This window comes from Alligator sinensis, unplaced genomic scaffold (assembly GCF_000455745.1).
Source record: "Alligator sinensis unplaced genomic scaffold, ASM45574v1 scaffold405_1, whole genome shotgun sequence".
NCBI lineage: Eukaryota > Metazoa > Chordata > Crocodylia > Alligatoridae > Alligator > Alligator sinensis.
The window spans coordinates 115,880-136,805 of NW_005842738.1; the positions used below are offsets into that span (position 1 = coordinate 115,880).

At 42.0% G+C, this 20,926-nt stretch overlaps 1 protein-coding gene across 1 annotated transcript in view; it reads right to left on the bottom strand.

The window, feature by feature from the left end:
- The window catches only part of ELOVL4 (ELOVL fatty acid elongase 4), a 37,591-nt gene extending 23,496 nt beyond the window's left edge, over positions 1-14,095 (bottom strand). The window contains exon 1 of the mRNA XM_014525053.2: positions 14,047-14,095. Coding sequence (XP_014380539.2) covers positions 14,047-14,095 — 49 coding nt within the window. The remainder of the gene's footprint in view (positions 1-14,046) is intronic.
- Positions 14,096-20,926: the final 6,831 nt, after the last annotated feature.

A 20,926-nucleotide genomic window follows, 5' to 3' on the forward strand; every position in this document is an offset into this window, starting at 1 on the left:
AGTCTGGTGCCTTGCTGCTGCCTCTCTACAACCCCAGTGAGAGACTTGTCGTGCCCCTCACTTAGGAACACTGAGGCAAAGAACTCGTTGAGGAGTTCAGCCTTGTCCCCTCTGTCTGCCACCAAGTGTTTCTGCCCATTTAGCAGGGGTCCTATTCCTCCCTGGGCCTTCCTTTTACTCCCAATATATCTAAAAAACAATTTCTTGTTGTCTTCTACTTGGGTTGCCATCCTCAGCTCCATGGCAGCTTTGGCCCGTCTAACTGCCTCCCTACAAGCACGAGCAGAGGAGGTGTATTCATCTTTGGTGATCTCTCCCTGTTTCCACTTTTTATGTGCTCCCCTTTTGTCCCTTAGGCTGCCCTGGATTTCTCTGGTCAGCCAGGGAAGCCTCCTGGCCCCTTTCCCCCTTTTGCCTCGCTCGGGGATCGTCTTGCTTTGTGCCTGAAGGATCATTTCCTTAAGGCACAGCCACCCTTCTTGGGCTCTCATCATTTCAAAACTCCTACTCTGCAGTGCGTCCTTGACTAATCACCCAAGTTCATTGAGATCAGCTTTCCTAAAGTCTAGCACTTTCACCCTACTAGTTACCTTACCCACTCGACGTCTTATGGTGAATTCTATTATTAGGTGATCACTGTCCCCCAGATGGCTACCGATCTGTAGGTCCCCAACCATGTCATCCCCCGTTGCCAATACCAGATCCAGTATGGCATTCCCCCTAGTGCACAAAGTGCAGTCACATTATTATAACAAAATGAATTAGCACCGCTGTACGCTTATGGTCAAGCAGAGGTAACTGAATGTAGCAAAAAGAGACAACTTAACATTTAATGATTTACTGTATTTACTTGAGTCTAAGAAGAGGTTTTTCTACCCCCCATCAGAATGTGGGGGAAAGGCTTTTATCTTAGATTTGCATATAAAGCCAAAGTCAGGGGGAGGGGGGCGGAGAGCTGCTGCAGCTCTAACTCTGGCCCTGAGCCTGGGTCAGAGCCAGTCAGACCGACAGCAGCCTCTGGCCCCCTGGCCCACGTCCTCTGCACTTCTGCCCCCTTGCCTCTGCCTTCTTCAGCCCCCTTACTGACAGGTGCAGCTTGACTCTGGCTCAGGCTGCATTTCCTCCTGGGCACAATGTACATGGAAACACTGTCCCCTGCCCAACACTGCTGCATGGCTGGCAGGGTCTTCATTTCCATGTGCTATGTTCTGGGAGGGAACAGACCCTGGGCAGGGTCTGACAATAAGGGTGGGGTGGGGGGGAAGGGAAGAGGCAGAGACTGAGACTGTGGGGAGCTGGTGGGAGGGAAGGGGCAGAGACAATGGGGAGCTGGGAGTGGGGGCAGGAAGGCTGCAAGATGAAGAAGTCGAGGAGCAGAGGGCAAGGAGGGCACTTGACGCCCCCCAGCTACTACTTTCTATGCTGTAGTGGTGGGGGTGGCCAAATTTAAGACAACCTTCTGATAATTAGATTCTGTATCTGGAAATTTATAACAAATTTATACATTTTCCAGATATAGAATCTAAGTATTGGGAAGGGAGGGGGGTCATCTTAAATTCAGCATCATCTTAGATTCAAGTAAACACAGTAGTTTAAATTAGGCAGTTAGGAGAAAAAAAAGATAAAGCTTGATTTTATGCAGGGCATGTTGTTGGGCCTTTGCTGCTTGCTATCATGTGTTACTTCATATGTCCAAGATGCAAAGCTAGTGATAAAGGTACAGAAGAACTACTAAATAAAACAGTTTAAAGGCAAGGCTGAGTAAGAGTTCTGTATGCTACTATTTGTGAGACTAGGGTTTTATTTACAGTCTCAAGTCACTCAAGGGATCTAAAGTTACACTTCTTTAAGAGTCTAGACTTTACTGTATTAAGTCCTGGATCAGTATAAAAAAAAGCATTGCTAGTCTGATGCGCAAGTAGCATCTTTAAGACACAGTATTAAAATATGGCTCCAGTTTGGAAAAAAGTCTTTGTAAAAGAAGCCATCTTATTACTCATCAGATCTGCTTTCTATCTTCAGCAAGACTTGTAAGGTTTCTTCATAATCAAAAAGTAAACTTTCCAGCAGAATTGTTAAATAAATTCCAATTACCGGACTCCTTATTGAATACCACTCTTAACAATTTGCTTATAATTATGCATGGACGACATCACTGAACGTAACACCATTGTTCAGGAATAATAAAAAGTAATATTTGCACAGCTAGAAGATCTTAGAATACAGTGCATTCCTGATCCCAGGTTAAGATGACAGATTACTCGCCTTATTTGTCAAATCAGCAACAAAATCCGTAAGACAAGTGTAAAATCAGCACTGCCATTTTTACAAATGAGAACCTCATTTCAGGGTCTAATATCTTGGGACCATGCATAGCAGAATTTCCTGGAATGGGGTCTTCAGAAAAAGGCAAAGCAAAATGTGCTGGCTCTTCCTTCTTGCTTTTTATAACGTTCTGGGATGTTAAGAGGAAAGCCTAGAGGCCTATAAGAATGTTAAAAGGAAGCATAGTAGCTGCTTTTACTAGTGGCTGCTCTATTTAAAAAAGAAGAGGGATTTGGAGCTACCCTTACCTACTGGAGCCACTGCCAGGATTGGTGCTGTCAGAATACAGGGAGCCAATGGGATTGAAACCACAGTAGGACAAGAGACTTGGGCAGGCCAGCAATGTGGGTAGAGGAGATCAGGGAAGTACATATAGGAGGAGGAGTAGCAGAGATGCAGAGAGGGACCAATATACCACATGGGGATGAGAGAAGGCGTAATGTGTGTCTGATATAGACCATGGGACAGTATCTCGATTAGAACATGAAAACCACTGCACTGCAGTATTCAAGTTCTGGGATACCCAGTATTTTACTATTTGTTTCCAGCCCTGGTAAAAACATTGACCCCAATATCACACTGGCATAACTACCATTTTACCTTGCCATTCAGGCTGCTGTGCCCAACCTCCCAACCATGCTTCCATTCCGATTTTAGCAACTATTCTTCTCTTTGTGAAGACCTAATCCAGTATTTACACCAACCAGTTTAAATTAACAATCCCAGATTCTCAATGATCACTTTCTGCCAAATTAGAACAAGGATTCTCCAAAGAAGCCAGTTGTGGCCTGTTTCGGGCACATTTCCTTCTCACTTTATGCATCAGGGGCTACTAGAACATAGCAACAGAGGAGTAAGTCTTGCACTGACAATGTAGCACCAACAGTTAAGATTGCTTAAAGAGTAAAGAGACACCACACAGAAATAAAAATAAAGCTGATCGCAAAATCTCAGGATTTCAGATCTGGTTCAGAATTTTTTCTTTAGCATGGTCACAACACTGACTCCCACTGCTTGAAGTGGACTTCGCATCAATATTTATTTTAGCCTTACTGATATCTAAATGGATCTGGTATAACGTCAAAGGACATTTTTCCTTACTCCAAAAGAGGTACAGAAACTATATGCACAAAGTCAGTCTGCTTCTTTCAAGTCTCTTCTGAATTCTTCTCCTACATGAACATCCAGACACAGCATGAGCATAGGCTTTGGAAGCTCCATCACTGGGCCTGTGGCATACATACATAGATTATCCATACATATCTACTGGGATCTTTTAGAGACATGAAACTGGACTTTATAGAAAAGACCCAGCATTCGTCCTGTCCTGTTCTGTCCAGACTTGAATGCTTACTATGATTTTTTGGACAATGGACTTCTTTACCCAGTGATAAGAATTTCTCACTGTGTTGGGAGGTTGTTGGGGGAGGGGGCAGAAATGATGCAGCTTTTAGGCTTAGCTTGTATATCAGCATGACTAAATTTATTAAATGCTTTCAGATAAAAGCACCTGTATTTTATCAGAGAATCTAGTCAGTCTACTTAATCGTAATCTGTGGCCTTACCTTTATTCCTCCCCAATAAAATGTTAAATCTATGTGGATTAAATAGGTTTATAACTAGCGCGCTCTGTTATGATTTATTACTGTTCTACATTTTCCAAATGAAAAAAGTAATCGCACATAGCATTTTTTCTTTGGTAGTTTCATAAAATGGGTGGGGGCTATGTGATCCAGCAAACATACTAAAGAGTCAGAGGAAAAGGTAGAACTAGATACACCCCAGCCCTCAACTTCTGCTGATGAAATTTAATCAATTATATCATACTGCTATGGTATTTAGTATACAGGTACTCCTCACTTAACGACCTACCTGTTTAACGACCGCGCGGACTTATGACCAGCGAGAACTGGTCGTAAGTACGAGAACTTTGGTCGTGGAAACGGCAGCACGGCGTCTCAAGCCAAGGCACACAGTATCAAGGGGCGGCTCCTCGCTTATTGACCAATTCGCTTAACGACCTAGTCGCAGGAACAGAACTCGGTCGTTAAGTGAGGAGTGCCTGTATATAATATATTAGTGGTTAAATCTCTTATACAACCAGACTTCTGTAAGAATTTCCACTGTTACTCAGGTATAAAATGCCTCATTTTTATCCTAAAGTGCAGTGTCATCCATTAGTAAAAAGAAAGACAGGTTAGGATAGCCTGGCAGCATAGGATACAGATATGAAAAATCTAGATTCATCTTTTCAGCTTGACAGACATGAACATATTTTGATGTGTGAATAAATTCAGGTATAAGAGCGTTCCTGTTATTTGAAGGGTAAAGTCAGAAACATTAGCATTTTATCCCTCATCCCAGCACCTGTACCATATTTTACCAGATTGACTTTCCTCAAACTGCTGACTTATTGCATCTCTTGGAAAGTTAATAATCCACTATGCAGTTTCTATAGTTCATTCAAAAAGGTTCATTTCATTTGCCTCTTGCTGCCAACCCAGCATTCATACCGAATCCTTGTTTCCAGAGAACGGATTAATTTTCTTAAAGGTAGTTTTTCTTCCAATTCCAAAATGTACCATAAGACATATTTTAAATACTTTTGATCATTCTTAAAATATTTCAGGGATCACATCCTTTTGTCAGGTATGGAAAAAAATATAACAAATTTAAAATGCTTAACATAACAGTAGATTTTATGGAATGCTAGAAGCAAGTCAATAAGCTAAAAGATGCTCCTTTTTTAAAAAGTACATCTTATCTTTTTCCAGACCTGTCTACCTGACATTTCACTTGCTTTGTCACTTTAAAATTGTAGAACCATTTCTCCCTAAATTAAACTTCAGTTTATTAAGAAGAAAGAAAAAAGACCATCATCCTGGGCTAAACAATTGGTGAACACAGATATGCTTACTGATTAACTATTTTTTAAATGAATTAATTCAGACAGTGCCACTCTGTTCTGCTTTTGAATGACCTCATACTAACCAGATTCTAATTTTAAAAATAAAACTTATTAAATTAAATTAACATAAGGGAAATTGCACTCTTCTAAGCTCTGTTACCTTAATGTGGGCATTTCACTCAGTTTACAAACAATGAGTTTGCAACATTACAAAAAAAAAAAAAAAAAAAAAAAAAATCTGTAAAGATTTGGGGATCAGAACTGTGTTGATTCACATTTTACAGGTTAGTTTTAGCTTGTTCTTGTATTTTTAAAATAAGAATTTTAAGTATTTCTTTTAAAATAAGAATTTAGTAACCCTTCCTGGTATGAATTCTGGTATGGAGTATCCCATGGATCCCAATCTCCTCTCCCCTACCTTCAACATTATTGGCAAATTGGGTTGACAGCATTAGAACTACTCCACCTGGATACAGAAAGATCAGCAAGGGAATGAAATTAATTTGATTAACTATATGCAGAATCCTATTAGACTGAACTCAGAGCAGAGTGTGCCCCTTTGGCTAGAAATCATAGTCCTAGATACACTTTGAGAAAGGAACACAAAGGAGACACAGATAGATTAAAAATCCAATGCATTTGACCACTATTTTAATAAAGAAACCGTAAACAAAGTACTCAAGCATTCTCAGTGCTTTCAATACAAAAACCATGAGACCCCTTCTATCACAACCTCCCTACCACAAACAGTGAACTCCATTAAGTTCATGAGAAATAGTTTCTAGCCTTCTTTCCCCTTGAGGTGGAGACAAAGAGAGACTGACCTTTGCAAGCATACTCTTCCACCTAGTGCTAAGCCTCAAAGAGGCTTATGGGGGCTGCATAAAGATGCAGCTGCTTGCTCATGAAAACCCAATCCAGCCAAAGATGTCCCATGACGAGACAGTACACTAAAAAATACCTGCCAATAAGAAAAATCACAAAACAAATTAACATAATACTGAAGTCTACAAATAATGGGAAAAATAGTTTCTGAAAGTATCATTACAATAGTCTTTGAGCCCAAATGCCAATTTATGAATGATTAGGCCAACAAAGTAATAAACACTACAGGTTACCTTACAAGCCTCTAAAAATATCACAATATGACTCTAGTCCACACAGGGCGAATCATCTTGTGCACAAAACGTGAAGAAATGCAGGAAAGGGGTGGCAATCCTTCCCGCCATGTACCAAGCACCCATACACTATATAGTCCCTATTACCGCTCCCGAGATGTAGCCATGCTTGAAACCTGCCACATTTCCCCTACACAGAATTTTTGGAAAACGGGCCAAATCCCCATGGTCTATGAAAAATATTTTCAAATATAACTTTTTCAGATAGAACAGGGCTACTTACTACTGCTCTATAGTGTGGACTGAGTTCAGAGTCTGGCTGGGCAGTCTTTCTGACTACGCACATACTTCCTCCCTAATGTCCCTGAAAGCACTGTCAGGAAGCCCACCCACCTATTCACTTGCATTCTGTGTTCACCAACTTCCAAAAATGAGGCAATACAACTACTGTCCAGCACCCTGAACACGTGCTTCACTGACTAAGTAAAGACAGTCAAAAAGCCTGAGGCTGAATTATTTAATCTTTGCAGGTTAGTCTAAACTGCAGAGAATAAACTGAGAAGTAACTGGAGACACATTTACTTTTGATTCAGGAAATGCAGCCACATGCCTGCAATGGCTCAGGCCAGAAGCCAAGAGGATGCTAGAGCAAGGCCCCCTAGCACATAGCCAGCATGGGCTGTGTTCGCTTCCTCTTCCTGCTGCTCCTGAGGTTCTGGGTTTTGCAGTCCAAAAATTACAGAAGCAGGACTCTGCAGGGTTGCTCATCACTTCCTTTTCCTGCTTTCAGGTAACCTCTGGGATTCGTAGTCCACAGTCACAGCCAACAGTAAGTTTCAGTAAGTTTAGCAGCAGGGCAGCTCTGTACTTGGGGGAAGATAGGTTTAACTCCTCTCCCTGGCTCCAGTCCCTGCCTCCCCACCACCCCAACCATTCTCTACTGCAGCAGACAGCCCAGCCCAGGGCTGAAAAGCATGCTGGGATGCTGAGGGACTATGATTTAACTTGAACAAGGAAGGGGTCTGGGCTTTTTGATTGTACTTAATCAGGCTCTGTCACCAGTGTGCTTTCTGGCAAGTGCTCAAGGACGCTAAGGCACCTATATTACCTTGTTTCCAGAATTTGGGATGCACAGAGAAAAGGAGGAATGTGGGGAGTGCTTTAGGTACAGTGTGTCTACATAAAGAGTGACAAGACCTTACATAGTCTACTAACGATAGAAACCATTTTGAATTTTGGTTGATACAAGAATGTCCACTTTTTGGTTAATGATAGGCTGTCCACCACTCCACAACACCAAGCTAGCATCCCCATGGTCTGAACACTGCACCATGTCATGTGCCCTCTTGCCCTGCAACACCATATAGGGTCCTCAAATCACACAAAGCCGCCCAGCTGCAGGCTCCCTCAGTTCTGAGTTAATGCATTCAAGTATGGACAATTATTAAGTTCAAGTATTAGTAATTTTTACTATACCTACAGAATCATGATTTATCATGTGTATATTTGAGAATATATACTAAATATGCTAATATTCTTACTGTACAGCTGCTGGAATTTACTCAGTATTACAGAATGCACAGAGATCTTTGTAGGGAGATACGTCTCAACTTTTTATGAGTTACTTAACATGGCTATTCCAGATCTAATTATGACAGCTTTATATTAGCTCACATAGCCATGGTCAAATCAGGTATGAAATAATTTCAGTAAAACAACTTTCACTTTATTGATGGAAGTTTACTTAACTCTGATCTACCAAAAAACTTCAGTCTGCTATATTGTCCCAAATGTCTTAGAGAAACTCATTAACATATGTTAAAAATATTTTAACGGGAAAATAAATCCTTAAATTAATACTACTGTGTTGTAATGCCTACATGGTATTGATGATCATAGCCAATATCTTCTGAATACAGAAAACAGATTATTTTTAAAAAGACACATACATTAAAGCCTTCAGTATTTCACATGCAACACACGGAGATGAGTCTATCTAAAGATGAAAAATAAACAAAGTAGTATAGCTGAGCCATGAATTTAAAAACTGTCTAAATGCTTTACCTCAAAGATCCCAATGCCTTTATCTGATTAGAAGTGACAAGTGGCTAAATGCTGCAGTGGATTAATGCATTTGTCTTTCAAATCCCAAGACCCAGATTCTAATTTGATCACAGATAAAATGACTGTGTTATAACAGCAGCACGATGCAGCTTTTAGTAAAAAGTGTTTTACAAGAGACATTTTCAGTTGCACTTAATCATAGAAAAGAAGAACAAATAGACTGAGGAAAGTAGTTTAACAAAACAGAAACAAAGCAGAAACTTTTTAATATGGACTAAGCTTTACAGCTATCTATATATATCAAAATTATTTAAAGTTCCATATTACAAAACAAAAATAAGGAATAAAAGAATGTATTTAAACTATTACTGAGGCACATATTCTTGTGCTACATAATTCTTCTTAGGATATTCATGCCACTTCAGGACAAAATAAAAACACATAACTATTCCAGGCAAAAGAAAGCACAAAATTAACATATTAAGATAACATAAAGGCTGATCTGATGGTGGGCCTGAGTTAGAAATTGTAAGAAGCTCTAGTAAATTACATTATGCAATATTTGGGTGTATGATTCATTTCTGCCAAACCAGATCTACTCTTTTTTTTTTTTTTTTTTTTTTTGCATAAGCATATGTTTTAACTGATGTATAATTATAACTTACAGTTATTAGATATCCTTTCCAAACTACTTTAGCCAGTAAGTATGAACTGTGAAAAAAGAAAAAGAATAGAGTACTTATCAGTATGTACTATAGGGAGAAATCCTTACTTGGCAGGAAGAAAACTATATGAGCCAATTCATCTTTTCCATCTCTAGTTTCTATATTAGCTCTAGAAAGATTGTTGTACCTAAAATACATAAATGCATGTTCTGACCACTCCTGCATTCATACTTCACATCTCAACATACAGTAAATCTAGAATTTTAAAGCTAAGATATATCCCTTAGCTACAAGATCACTACTCACTAATTTATCTGGGGAGCCTGTTGAAGTATTAATAGCTACAGCTACTATTCTTAGCATAAAGACACTTAGAGTGCCAATCCTGCACGTCCATCTGCCCCGGACAAGGTTTCTAAGACTTTACAGAAGTGATTGCTAACTGTTTAAAGAAGCGCTTACCAGAAAGCAAGTTTCTTTCGACCATCTATTGTATTCTAAAAAGAAAGCTCTCTCTCCCCCAAATAATTCTTTAACATTTCCTTTGAAAAGAGACAGATTTTGATTCCATCACAAAATTGCACCCCAGAAATCACTAGTTGGTGAATCATTCCTTGAGATGATCTGTTTTAGTTCAGTAAATGTTCTAGGCACCTTCAGTTAAATTTCCTGTTAATATTAAACAGAGGATTTTAGAAAGCAGAAGGATGCTGTCATAAAAAACTAAACCAAAAGGATGAGTTTATATATGTTAAAACAATAATCTAAACTTTGTGTAAACATTTTATTAACTTCCTTCTGTCAACCTAAAAGGAGATTATGAATCTTAAAAGGTTCCATTTATTGCTGATGTATTCCAGCAGATATTTTAATTTACAGATACGAGAAAACGTTAATTGTACAGCAGGTCAGGATAACCCTGAATTAAGGGACTACTTGAACAAATGCATGCCAAATGCTGGCGGTTTCTCATGTGCGAACAAGCTTCACCAGAATTATCTAACAGGAGTAATTGTTTCGCATGTTCAGTCTACAAAATCTGCATTGGCGGAATATGAGTCAATCTCAATTGTAGCAGATGAAGAAAAAAGATGCCCAAGGTAATTATGTTCTACACATTTAGTTTTTAACTGGGAGCTGGACAGACCTCAACCTGCCTGTTTTTCAAGCAGAGCCAGTTCACCTCACGTCTGTCGATTTTTCTATGGTGGCACAAGCTGTAGTAAAGGCTGTTGTAAACTAAAGCTGTAGTGAAGGCTGTTGTAAACTATGGCTTAGAAGTTAACAAGATCTCAGCATTTTTGTCAGATAATGCAATGTATATGGGCAAAGCACTCTCTGATGTGATCCATGGAATGATGCCCAATGAAACTCATGTCACCTGCAATTCACAAATCCTCTCTTTAGTAAATGACACCTGGGACAAAAAACTTTGATTTTTACTGATGTGGATATCCTAGTTTCCTGTTTAAAAAAGCATTCAAACATTATCCAGGCTGCGAGCTTCAGTACAGGGAGTCCATCATGAATCAAAGTGGGGATCTACATGCGACTGTGCTACTTCCATCAGAGCCAGTCTTTTCAAGGTGGAATTCATTGTTTAATGCAGTTCGTTACCATGAAAAGGATATGAAGCGCTACCAGCAATTTGTGTGCGAGGAGCTTGACATCACACCCATCACACAGTGCATGCTTAAACTATGTGATCTCTTAAGATAGGGTGACATTGAAGATCAAATTAAGTTTGTGGCTGAAAATGTGATTTTGTCCATGGAGCTTCTAATGCTATTTGAAGGTTGGCAGGCTTTGATCCACCAAGCATACAAGCTGATAGATTTGATAAGCTGGGTTGAAGACATGGCATCGCAACAACTTTCAAGCTGTCAACACAAAACCCAGCAGAGACAACAACTGTTCCAGGCAATAACTTCAAAGTTGAATCCATTACTACAAGTACTATCAGCCTGCTACCACCATGGTTTAAACAACTGACTGCCTTCTTTTTTAGTGGTTTGCATTTTTTACCTCAATCAGGTGCCCTTCCTGGGTTTTGATCCTCAGCTACTGAAATCAGTCCCTGGATGGCAGAAAGAACATGACAAGAAACACGCTGCTTACATAAACCTGGTTAAAGCATGCCAGATACCTCTGAATGTGACTGTGTTTTGGGAGTCTGTTTCCCAAATCAGTTTCCACATCTTTACAATTTGGCAAAACGCTGCCTTATGATTCCAGCCAATTCAGTGGATGCAGAATGTGCAATCTTAGTGTATGGACACATGCTCACACCTCAAGAAACAGAGGATGTGAGCTGCAACTGCTGGTGGATGCTAAATGCCAGCATTTAACAACTAACATGGATTGTTTCTATCAAGGTTAGTATTATTATTACAAAACTTTTTGTAGAATAGTAATAATAAATTAGGATAATATTAATGACAGTTCCTACTGTGCATCAATTTATATTTGTAACATATTTCAATTTAGATTTAAAATGTAATACTTGTGTGTAGAGTAATGCAGTAATTTATTTGATATTTCCACAGGCTTTGCTACTTAATTATGCTGCAGGTTTTACCTCTCGGCCAGCCAGCACCATGGGGCGGAGCTGCCAAGGCTTCTTGGTGGTGAAGGGGGGCTCGCTGAGAAAAGACCTCAAAATCAGCTCTGCATGCTGCAAGCGGCCCGTGAAAATCCCTTTGTCTCACCGTGATTTTGGTAGGTTCCTACATATAACTATAACATTGTAGTTCTTTCCTAGTTTGAAACTAGAATACCAAATTTTAGTAGAAATCTACATAGCCAAACAATGTCAGGCTGTAGGACAATTAGTGAGCACCAGTATGTTTCTGGGATGACATAAGAATTGCAATACCAGACCAAACCAGACCATCGGTCTACCTTAGTCCCACTTAGATTGTGAAATCTTAAAATGGGCTAAGATTGCTGTGGGCAGGTTTTCTAATCTCTAAAATCTCAAACTGATTTGTAACCTACAGAATGTAATCTGGAAGTGATGTAAACCTTTTTAAGCCTATGCATGTTACCCTGGATGTTCTTCTGCATTTTAAATGAGTGTTTTACATGCATACACACAATAAGACTGTAGGCTTAATGCTGAAACATTTCATTAAAATGAACTAGCAGAATGAAGCAACCCCGTGGTTCCATCATGCTGCAATTTTACCAATGCAGAAGTCTTAGGCTTCAATAAACATTGAAGGATTTTGGGACCAAAATTGGCCACAAGAAGCAGTAGTGTCAACACTTGCAAAAACTGTATTTTCTCACATACACACTTTTTCCCTAAAAACTAGCTGCTGGAAACTATATGCATTATATACAAGAAATATGGTAATAACAGTTTCTGCATAAGAAAATGTTCTTTTTGCTGGTTACTGGCAAAAAGAAAGTAAACTCTACACAGGACTCGCAGTGAAAAGGCTCTGCTCCCTAGCTGCTGCTGCTTAGTTATTTACTACAAGGAAAGATGTTTTTTCCCTTCATTTTGCCCTTCAAAAAGGTGTGTATTTTGTGCTGGGGTGTGTTGTTTGTAAGAAAATACCATATGTCGACTTTCTCTACTCACCTGCCAACTCTTTGTTTGATTACAACCAGGAAGAGGGGTTGCAGCTTAGTTAAAAGATATATTACCACTGGGCTTGGGGGAGCATCCCTGGGGGTGCCAGATGAAGCAGACACTTACGGTCACCATGAAGACCAGCCCAGGACCCTGAGGGCAAGGTGTGCTCACCCTGGCACATGGGATGGGGCCACAAGTAGGTGATGAGGGGGATGGGAAGGCAGGGGCTGAGGTCAGGATCATGGAGTGGTAACAGCACGGGACTAGGGCTTGGGGCAGAGCCATGATCTACTCTCCACGTGTCCCTGTCCTCAGAACTAGCACCCGTTGCAGGGACGTGTGGGGAGCAGATCATGGCTCTGCCCCAGGCCCTGGCTCTGTACTGTCACCACCCCGTGATCATGGCCCTGCCCACCCATCCCACTCTCAGACATGGTTTCCTACCTGTCCATGGCCCCATCTCATCCACTTGGCTGAGCACACCCTGCCCATGAGGGTCCCATGCTGGTCTCCATGGAGACCCTGCCCGGGAGGGGCAGATGGGCCTGGATAGGATCAGGTGCTCCCCACCCTCCCCCACTGGACCAGGTGAGCACCCCCCTATCCCCTGGCCTGCAACAGCTCACCAAAACTCCTTACGTGGCCCTCCAGCCCAAATAATTGCCTATGCCTGTTATAAGCTGCTGGAAAAGTAATCTCTGGACAAGATCTGAAAATATCAACCAAAGCCTGACATCTAAAATAATAAAAGATTTTCTGCAAGACACTATCACCGTATATTCATTCCAAAGATCTTGCATAGTGGGCCTGCAGCTGGGACAGGTTACAGCAAAAGGGACACATCTCAGACACAAAAGATGTAGCACACCACTGAAGAAAGTTTAAGAGAACTTGCACGCAACAGCAGCGGCAGAGTAAAAGGCATAGAAGAAACATTTAAGATCTTGGGATCCTGTGGTCCTATCTTAGTGTATCTAACAAAACTGTGTACAGATAGTTTCTGCCCTTTCTCATTTACAAACGTTGTAAACAGTGTAAACTGATGCAAACATACTCTTGTCATACAACTGCAACAATGATTTACTTAGGATCATTTAAATGGAAGAATTTTCCTTTCTTCTTTGCAAAGAAACGAGAATATTAATATAGAAAGTGACAATAATGCAGCACTGTGATTACACAGTTAAAAACACAATAAACAAACAGAAGAGCTAAAGTTTCAGTTAATAAAGCACACTGCACTCTTTGCATTTTATGGTAGTAGTTGCTCAACTGTGTCTACAGAGTGTTTGTAGTCATTGGGTGGTGCTTTGATTTGGCTGCATTAACAAGCCAATGGCTTTGTGCAGAAGAGGACCTTAGAGGGGGCAGTTCTAGTCTTACCCCTTGTGGAGGAAATGCCAAAAAGTTGTGGAAGTGAAGTCCAGTCCATGCATAGGCGTCAACTCTGTGGGTGCTCCACGGCTCAAGTACCCACTGAAAAAAAAAATTAGCAGGTGCTCAGCACCTACAGAGCCAAACCTGCAGACATTTAAAAAAAAAAAAAAAAAAAAAAAAAGCACTTTACCAGAAGCAGCAACGTGTTACTTCAACCCAGCCCTGCAGCATCTGTAAAGATAGGGTGCTTCAGAGAGGTTGTTTTGGCACTTTTAGCTAAAGCTGATTCAATTAGCTTGGATCCCTTAGCAATAATATTTGCAAAACTGTGGAAGACAGTTGAGGTTCCAGTTGACTGGAAAGGGCCAATATAGTACTTTTCTAAGAAAGGTGAAAAGGATGACCAGGGAAACTATAAACCAGTCAGCCTGACTTCAATACCCATGAAGTTACTGGAGCAAATGATAAAGAAGTCAACTTATAGGCACCTAGAGGAGGAAAAGCTGACCATGAGCAGACAGCGTGACTAAGAGCAAATAATGCTACACCAACCTGACCTCCTTCTTGGACAAAGTAACTAATTGGGTGGAAGATGGGGTTGAGGAAGCAGTGTGTTTGGATTTTGGTGAGGCTTTTGATAACGTCCCACATGGCCTTCTTACAAGCAAATCAGAGAAATCTAAGCTAGATAAAATTATTATAAGGTGGTGTAACAAGGAGCCGGAGGCTCCCGTTACTTTAAAAGAGAAGCAGCAGTAGGGAGGTCCCCAGGTGAGGGGAAACACTGCCCATTATGGCTTGGCTGCAAGGCAGTAGGCCACCAGGGACGCACAACTTACAAGTACTGATTGCTAGGCTAGCAGCACTGCTAAGGCAGCCAGAGTATTAGTCATAGGCTGCCCTGGACACTAGCTGCCAGGCTCAAAGTGGAAACTACTGTGAGTAGCTGAGGAGACACCTGAACAGAAGAGGCAGGGCTTAGAAGACAAACTCAGGGCCTGACCCAGAAGGGTCAGTCTGGCCCTGCAGGCAGCAAGAAAAAGAGTTCCTGAGCAGGAAGGGGACTGCCTGGCACCTGAGCTGCCCTAGGAACAGCACAAGGTTTATAGCTTGTAGCGAAGTATGACTCAGTGTGGGGGCATTTTAGTTATAGCCAGTGGGCATAAGTTTTTGTTTAAGCTTTAAAACAGGAGACTGGATGTGGCGGTAAGGGGTGATGAGGAGCCATAGAGGGGCACCTGAGGGGTGCATTCTGGTTTAACCCACAGAGAGGTTTATTAATGATGCAGATTAATGCTGTTCCTTCCAACCTAATGGTTCTAATGCTCAACACAGATGCAGGATGCGCTACTTCCAAACTATCCCACATAAATGTCCATCCAACCTCTTCTTGAAAACCTTCAGTGAAGGAGATTTCATATCATCCCCAGGTAATTTGTTCCACTATCTGACTCTTCTAAGTTAGGAAGGTGTTCTTCCGATTTAATGTAAATCTGCCTTGCTGCCGTGTCATGAATCCCACCCTCTGTGGCACAGGAGACAGGTGCCTCTTCTTTATGCCTCCCATTCAAATATTTGCAAAATTGCTATTATGTCCCCCTTCAATTTCGTCTTTTCCAGACCAAATGTAAATAACTCCCCTAAACTTTTTTGTGTAGCTTGCGTTTCAATCCCTTTGTTGCTCACTGCTGGATCTTCTTCAGTTTCCCTAACCTTCCTTAAACTCCTTAAAACATGGCAGCCAGAACCAATACTCTAGCTGTGGCTTAACCAGCACTGAGTAAATTGGTACCATTACCTCTTCTATCTTGCGCACAATGCTTCCGTTAATAAAGCCCAATACCACATTTGCTTTTTTTGTAATCGATCACATTTGGTGACTCAATGATTGTGACCCTCCCCTCCTACCCTATAATTCCCAGCTCCTTCTCAGTAATGCTGCTATCAATCAGGACATCATGTTTGGCTTTCTTCCCTAGGTGTAGCAACTTCCATATGTCCTTGTTGAAATTCTATTTGTTGCCTAAACCCAGTCCAATAATTTACCAAGATCCTCATGTATTTTAACCCTATTCTCGAAAGCATTTGCAAGACCTCTCAGTTTCATGCCGCCCATAAAATCTGTTCAGTAAATTCTCTAGTCCTCCATCCAAATCATAAATAAAAATGTTAGCCCAAATCAAGAACATAACTCTTAAAAACCCCACTTGAGACCCCTTGCTACTAGGACATCAGGCCATTTAGTTACTCACTGCTTGCAGTGTTTCAAGCAGTTGTCTCCACACAACTGTAATGCAATATAGCCCACATTTTACCAGCTTACTTGTAAGAATGCCATGTGGAGCGGTGTCAAAAGCCTTACTGAAATCCAAGTATATCATGCCCAATGCATTCTCTTCATTCACTAAACTAGTCATCCAAGGAGGAAATCAAATTCAGAGATTACTCCATTTGTAACCTTAAAATTGCAGAGGCCCCTGAAAGGTCTATTCTGCCTATGCACAGAAGTACCTCGGTCTTGACAACAACCAGTCTGCTACTCAGATGACAGCTAAGGCAATTGGGATCCAGAAATTACATATTCTTCTGAGGGGCTTGATCCAGTAGGCATTTCCAGAGCATGCTGAACATGCATGAACAGAATCAGGCTCGGGTTTCTGCCTTCTTTTACAGTGTTGGCAGAGGGGAAGAGACATGGGACGATCCTAGGATAGTGGTTAGAGCCCTTGTCCAGGATGTGGGAGATCTGGGGTTTAGTCCCATTCTACCAAAAGCATTCAAATCTCTCTCCCTCAAAAGAATGTTCCAACTGTGAGGCTAAAATCATAAATCCCTGCTACACTCTCTAGCTTAATGAATTATCCATTTTTATCTGCAGTGGAGCAGTTTCACTGGGAACAGTCTGCTACTTAGAGCAAGTGCTTGAGAAATGGAAAGTGTGGACAATTTCCTCCCTTTCCAAGGACCCCATTTCCTGGGTAAGCACTCTGACCAATAAGCTATTATATAAAAGAGGGCCACCTTTTCCTCTACCCTGGGGGACAAGGAGAATGTGCCCTTGAAAGAAAAAAAAATGTAGATCAGTGATGCCCAACCTTTTTGCCCTGTAGCCTGGATGGGCAGTGCCAGGTCAGGCTGTAGGCCTGATCCAGGTGGTGAGCTTGATCCAGGCGGCATGCAGGGCCAGGAGAGTAGACATCCTGCTGCAGGGGAATGCACAGCCCAACCCTAATCTGTCTGCCAGGGGAAAGTGGGGAAAAGCCCAGTTCTGATCTAGACATGGGGGACAGGGCAGAGTAACCTCCAATCCTGGTATGAGGTGGTGGGAAGCAGCGTGGCCCCAATCCAGACATGTCTGGAGGGCTAGGGGAGTGTGCAGTGGTGCATCCACAATCTGGACCCTTGGTGGGGGGGGTGTCAGGGTAGTGAGGTGAAGCAGCCCTGATCTGGATGTGCCAGGGCAAAGGGTGAGGTGGGGAGCAGCCGAGGCCTGATGCAGATGCCAGGGTGTGGTACAGTGGCCACTATCCAGATGTATGGAAAAGGCACAGAGGAACCTGGCCCAATCCCAATGCATGGGGGTGAGCCTGGTCTGGATGCCACTGCCAGCAATGGCCCAGGCAAAACTGGCCAACAACAATACAGTGTGGAGTTTCCCTGCTCCCCAGTTGCCAGTTTTTTCTGACCTATGGGGATTCCCGTGATGTCATGGCTCCAAGGGCTGGACACTGAGCGCTCTTGATGTAGACAGGTGTTTTCAGGAGTTAATTTCAGATTGTGGATTAAGTCTGAGACATGTAAGAGGACAGGACTGAAGAGACCCTTGTACTCAGCTTTTTCTTGCTGTTCCCTGCTCAGCATGCTGGCTGTTTTGGAATATAATTTTGAGGCACCTAAAGTTATACATAGGGTTCTTATTCAAGCGAGTCTTGACAAGCAATAGCACTACAGAATGCATCTTTAGCAAGTTTGTGGAACACCAAGCCTGGGGGAGTAGTAGATAACCTGGAGGGTAGGGCTCAGATTTAGAGACCCTGACAAATTGGAGGACTGGACCAAAAGAAATCTCATGAGGTTCAACAAGGACAAGTGCAAAGTTCTGCACTTAGGACGGAACAATCCCATGTACCACTACAGGCTGGGAACCAACTGGCTAAGTAGCAGCTCTCCTGAAAAGGACCTGGGGGTTACAGTGGAAAATAAGATGGATACAAGCCAACAGTGTGCCCTTGCTGCAAAGAAGGCTAATGGCATACTGGGCTGCATTAGTAGAAGCGTTACCAGCAGACTGAGGGAAGCGATTATTCCACTCTATTCAGCAGTGGTGAGGCCACAACTGGAGTACTGTGTCTAGTTTTGGGCCCCCCACTACAAAAAGGATGTGGACAAATTGCAGAGAGTTAAATGGAAGGCAATAAAAATGGTTAAGGGGCTGGGGACATGACTTCTGAGGAGGGGCTGAGGGAACTGGGTTTATTTAGTCTGGAGATAAGAAGACTGGGAGGAAATTTAATAGAAGCCTTCAACTATCTGAAGGGTGGTTATAATGAGGCTGGAGCTAGACTGTTCTTAGTGGTGGCACAGAACAAGGAGCAATCATCTCAAATTGCAGCAAGGGAAGTTTAGGTTAGATACTACGGAAAACTCCTACAAGGAGGGTAGTAAAGGAGTGGAACAGGTTATGCAGAGAGGTTGTAGAATCTCCGTCCTCGGAGGTTTTTAATACCTAGCTAGACAAAGCCTTGACTTGGAGGATATATATGGGGATGGTCCTGCTTTGAGCATGGGGCTGGACTAGATGACCTCTTGAGGTCCCTTCCAACCCTAATTTTCTAAAGTTAGTGTGAGTAAATTGCTTCTGTCTGAAAGCATCCACTCATGGCCTGCAACGGTCCCTGCCTGTTTCCTTGGAGCTTCAGGAAAACTCCAATCATACCCAGTTTTTAAAACAAATATACTCTTTTGTCCTCTCTCTTTTTAGATTTAGGATTCCACAGTCTTTCTTGGGCTTGTGCCTTGAGTCCTGGGTGTCCCCTGCCCACCAACTTTTCACTCAAGGTCAGGTTCTTCATATCCTTCTTTCTTGGGACTATGTCCAGAGTTGGTTCTTCTTCCTAGTTATCATCACTATAGCTTATAGCATCATTTTAAATCATCTACCCAGTCACTTAACCACACCTCTAATCCTTCCCAGGCAAATCTAAGAGACCCAAATGCCTGTCTGGGCTGGAAGGAAGAAAACAAAACCTTGCTTCACTCTCCAAAGCTCTTGGCCTCTGGCCCTTCAGAGGTTGTCTTCTACACCAGGGTGGAAGCACATCCTGATGGAGGACAGGGCCAAGCAAGCCCTACCCAAACACATGTGTAGGCTTGTTCCAAACATGAAAATGTCAGTAAGCCTGCTCCAAGTTCATTTCTGTATACCTGCTCTTGAGCTCTTGATTACAGTATGCCTAAGTGTGGTCACTGGGAGTGAACCTAGAGCAAACTCATGCACAAACATCTGCGTTTGGAGCTCATTAGTGGGTGGGTGGAACATGCTAAGATCCTCTGCCACAATAGTGTAGACAAGCCCAGAAACAATAGCCTGGTTTTCCAAGGACTTTCAGCACTGTGCTGGAAACAATTTCTGAAGTGTTTCCCTGGAGTTATTGAAAAGTCTTAAGTTATAATATGCCACATGTTATGGATATACTTAACTCTTGGACTATTTTTGCAGAAGTCAACAAAATTAGGCAGTTACCATGCAAAAATGTATGTAATGCTATTGTCCATCTCCTCTGGAAAACAGGTTCTCTGAGCATGGGTTTTTCAGTGACTAAGAAAAGGGTATGCAGACATACCTGAGGCTTTCACTTAATTGAATCTATTTCTGTTCTTTTTTCACCATCTCTTCTTCCTTGTAGGCTCTCCTTCTCATTCCCAAAGCTGGAAGTCACTGATTGTAAGTCAATTCATGGACATCGGAGCCTTCCTGCAAACTTCCTTGTGCTGTTCTTTTCTATCTATACTTCAGCATAATGCTGAGGCTCAGCTTCTGGTATGCTTGCAATAGATATATCCTATCTGTCCTGAAGTGGTGACTCTTCAAAGAGCTCTTCTTCTGTTCCTCTAGATCCTACATCCGAGATCAGTTTGTCCCTGACAGCTGACTTGGATGCCAGGTCTTCCTGCAATGTTCTCCTGGGCTAATTCTTCTCTACTAAAGCTGTTTGTAGCTCTTTTTCTCTCTAGCCACCTTGTGAGTTCTATGATATGAGCCTGCCAGTCACCATTCTGATCTTTCAGGTCAGTAACAGTGATTCATTCTTGAATTTAACTTCAGTTTGGTTTTCTCCCCTACCTGGGTTTTTTTTAATGGTGTAATAAAATATTCCATGCTTTAAGTTATATCTTATCAGCTGCTATGGTCACTTTTTCTAACTGTGGTTTCTGTCATGCACTTTCCTTTGCCTTTATGTCATGAGCTACATCTATTGACAGCATTTTAATTCTGTTCCTAATATGTTTCCCCCTGCTTTTCCAATGGTTGTGTTTTTAAACTCAAAATTGTCTGTTGTTTGGCTTGTACAGAGTCTCAGTTTTCCAAGGACTGACTCTCCTTGCTTTGTACACACTTGCTGCTTGGCCAGCTCCTCCACATACTTGGAAAATTTGTCTCTCACTTATCACCCCCAATCCCTTTCTCACCCCAGACCTGGACCTCACAACCATTCATCCTCTCCTCCAGTTTTTGCTCAAGAGCTTTTGTCTGGGTCTACAGCTTGTAGAGATGTTTTGGTGCTCCTGGACGAGTTATGGTTACTACCACGTTCTTCTCTGTAGATGCAAAGAGGCAAGTCTATCTGTTGTCTAACATCCTCACTCAAGAAATCCCACTGTCCCT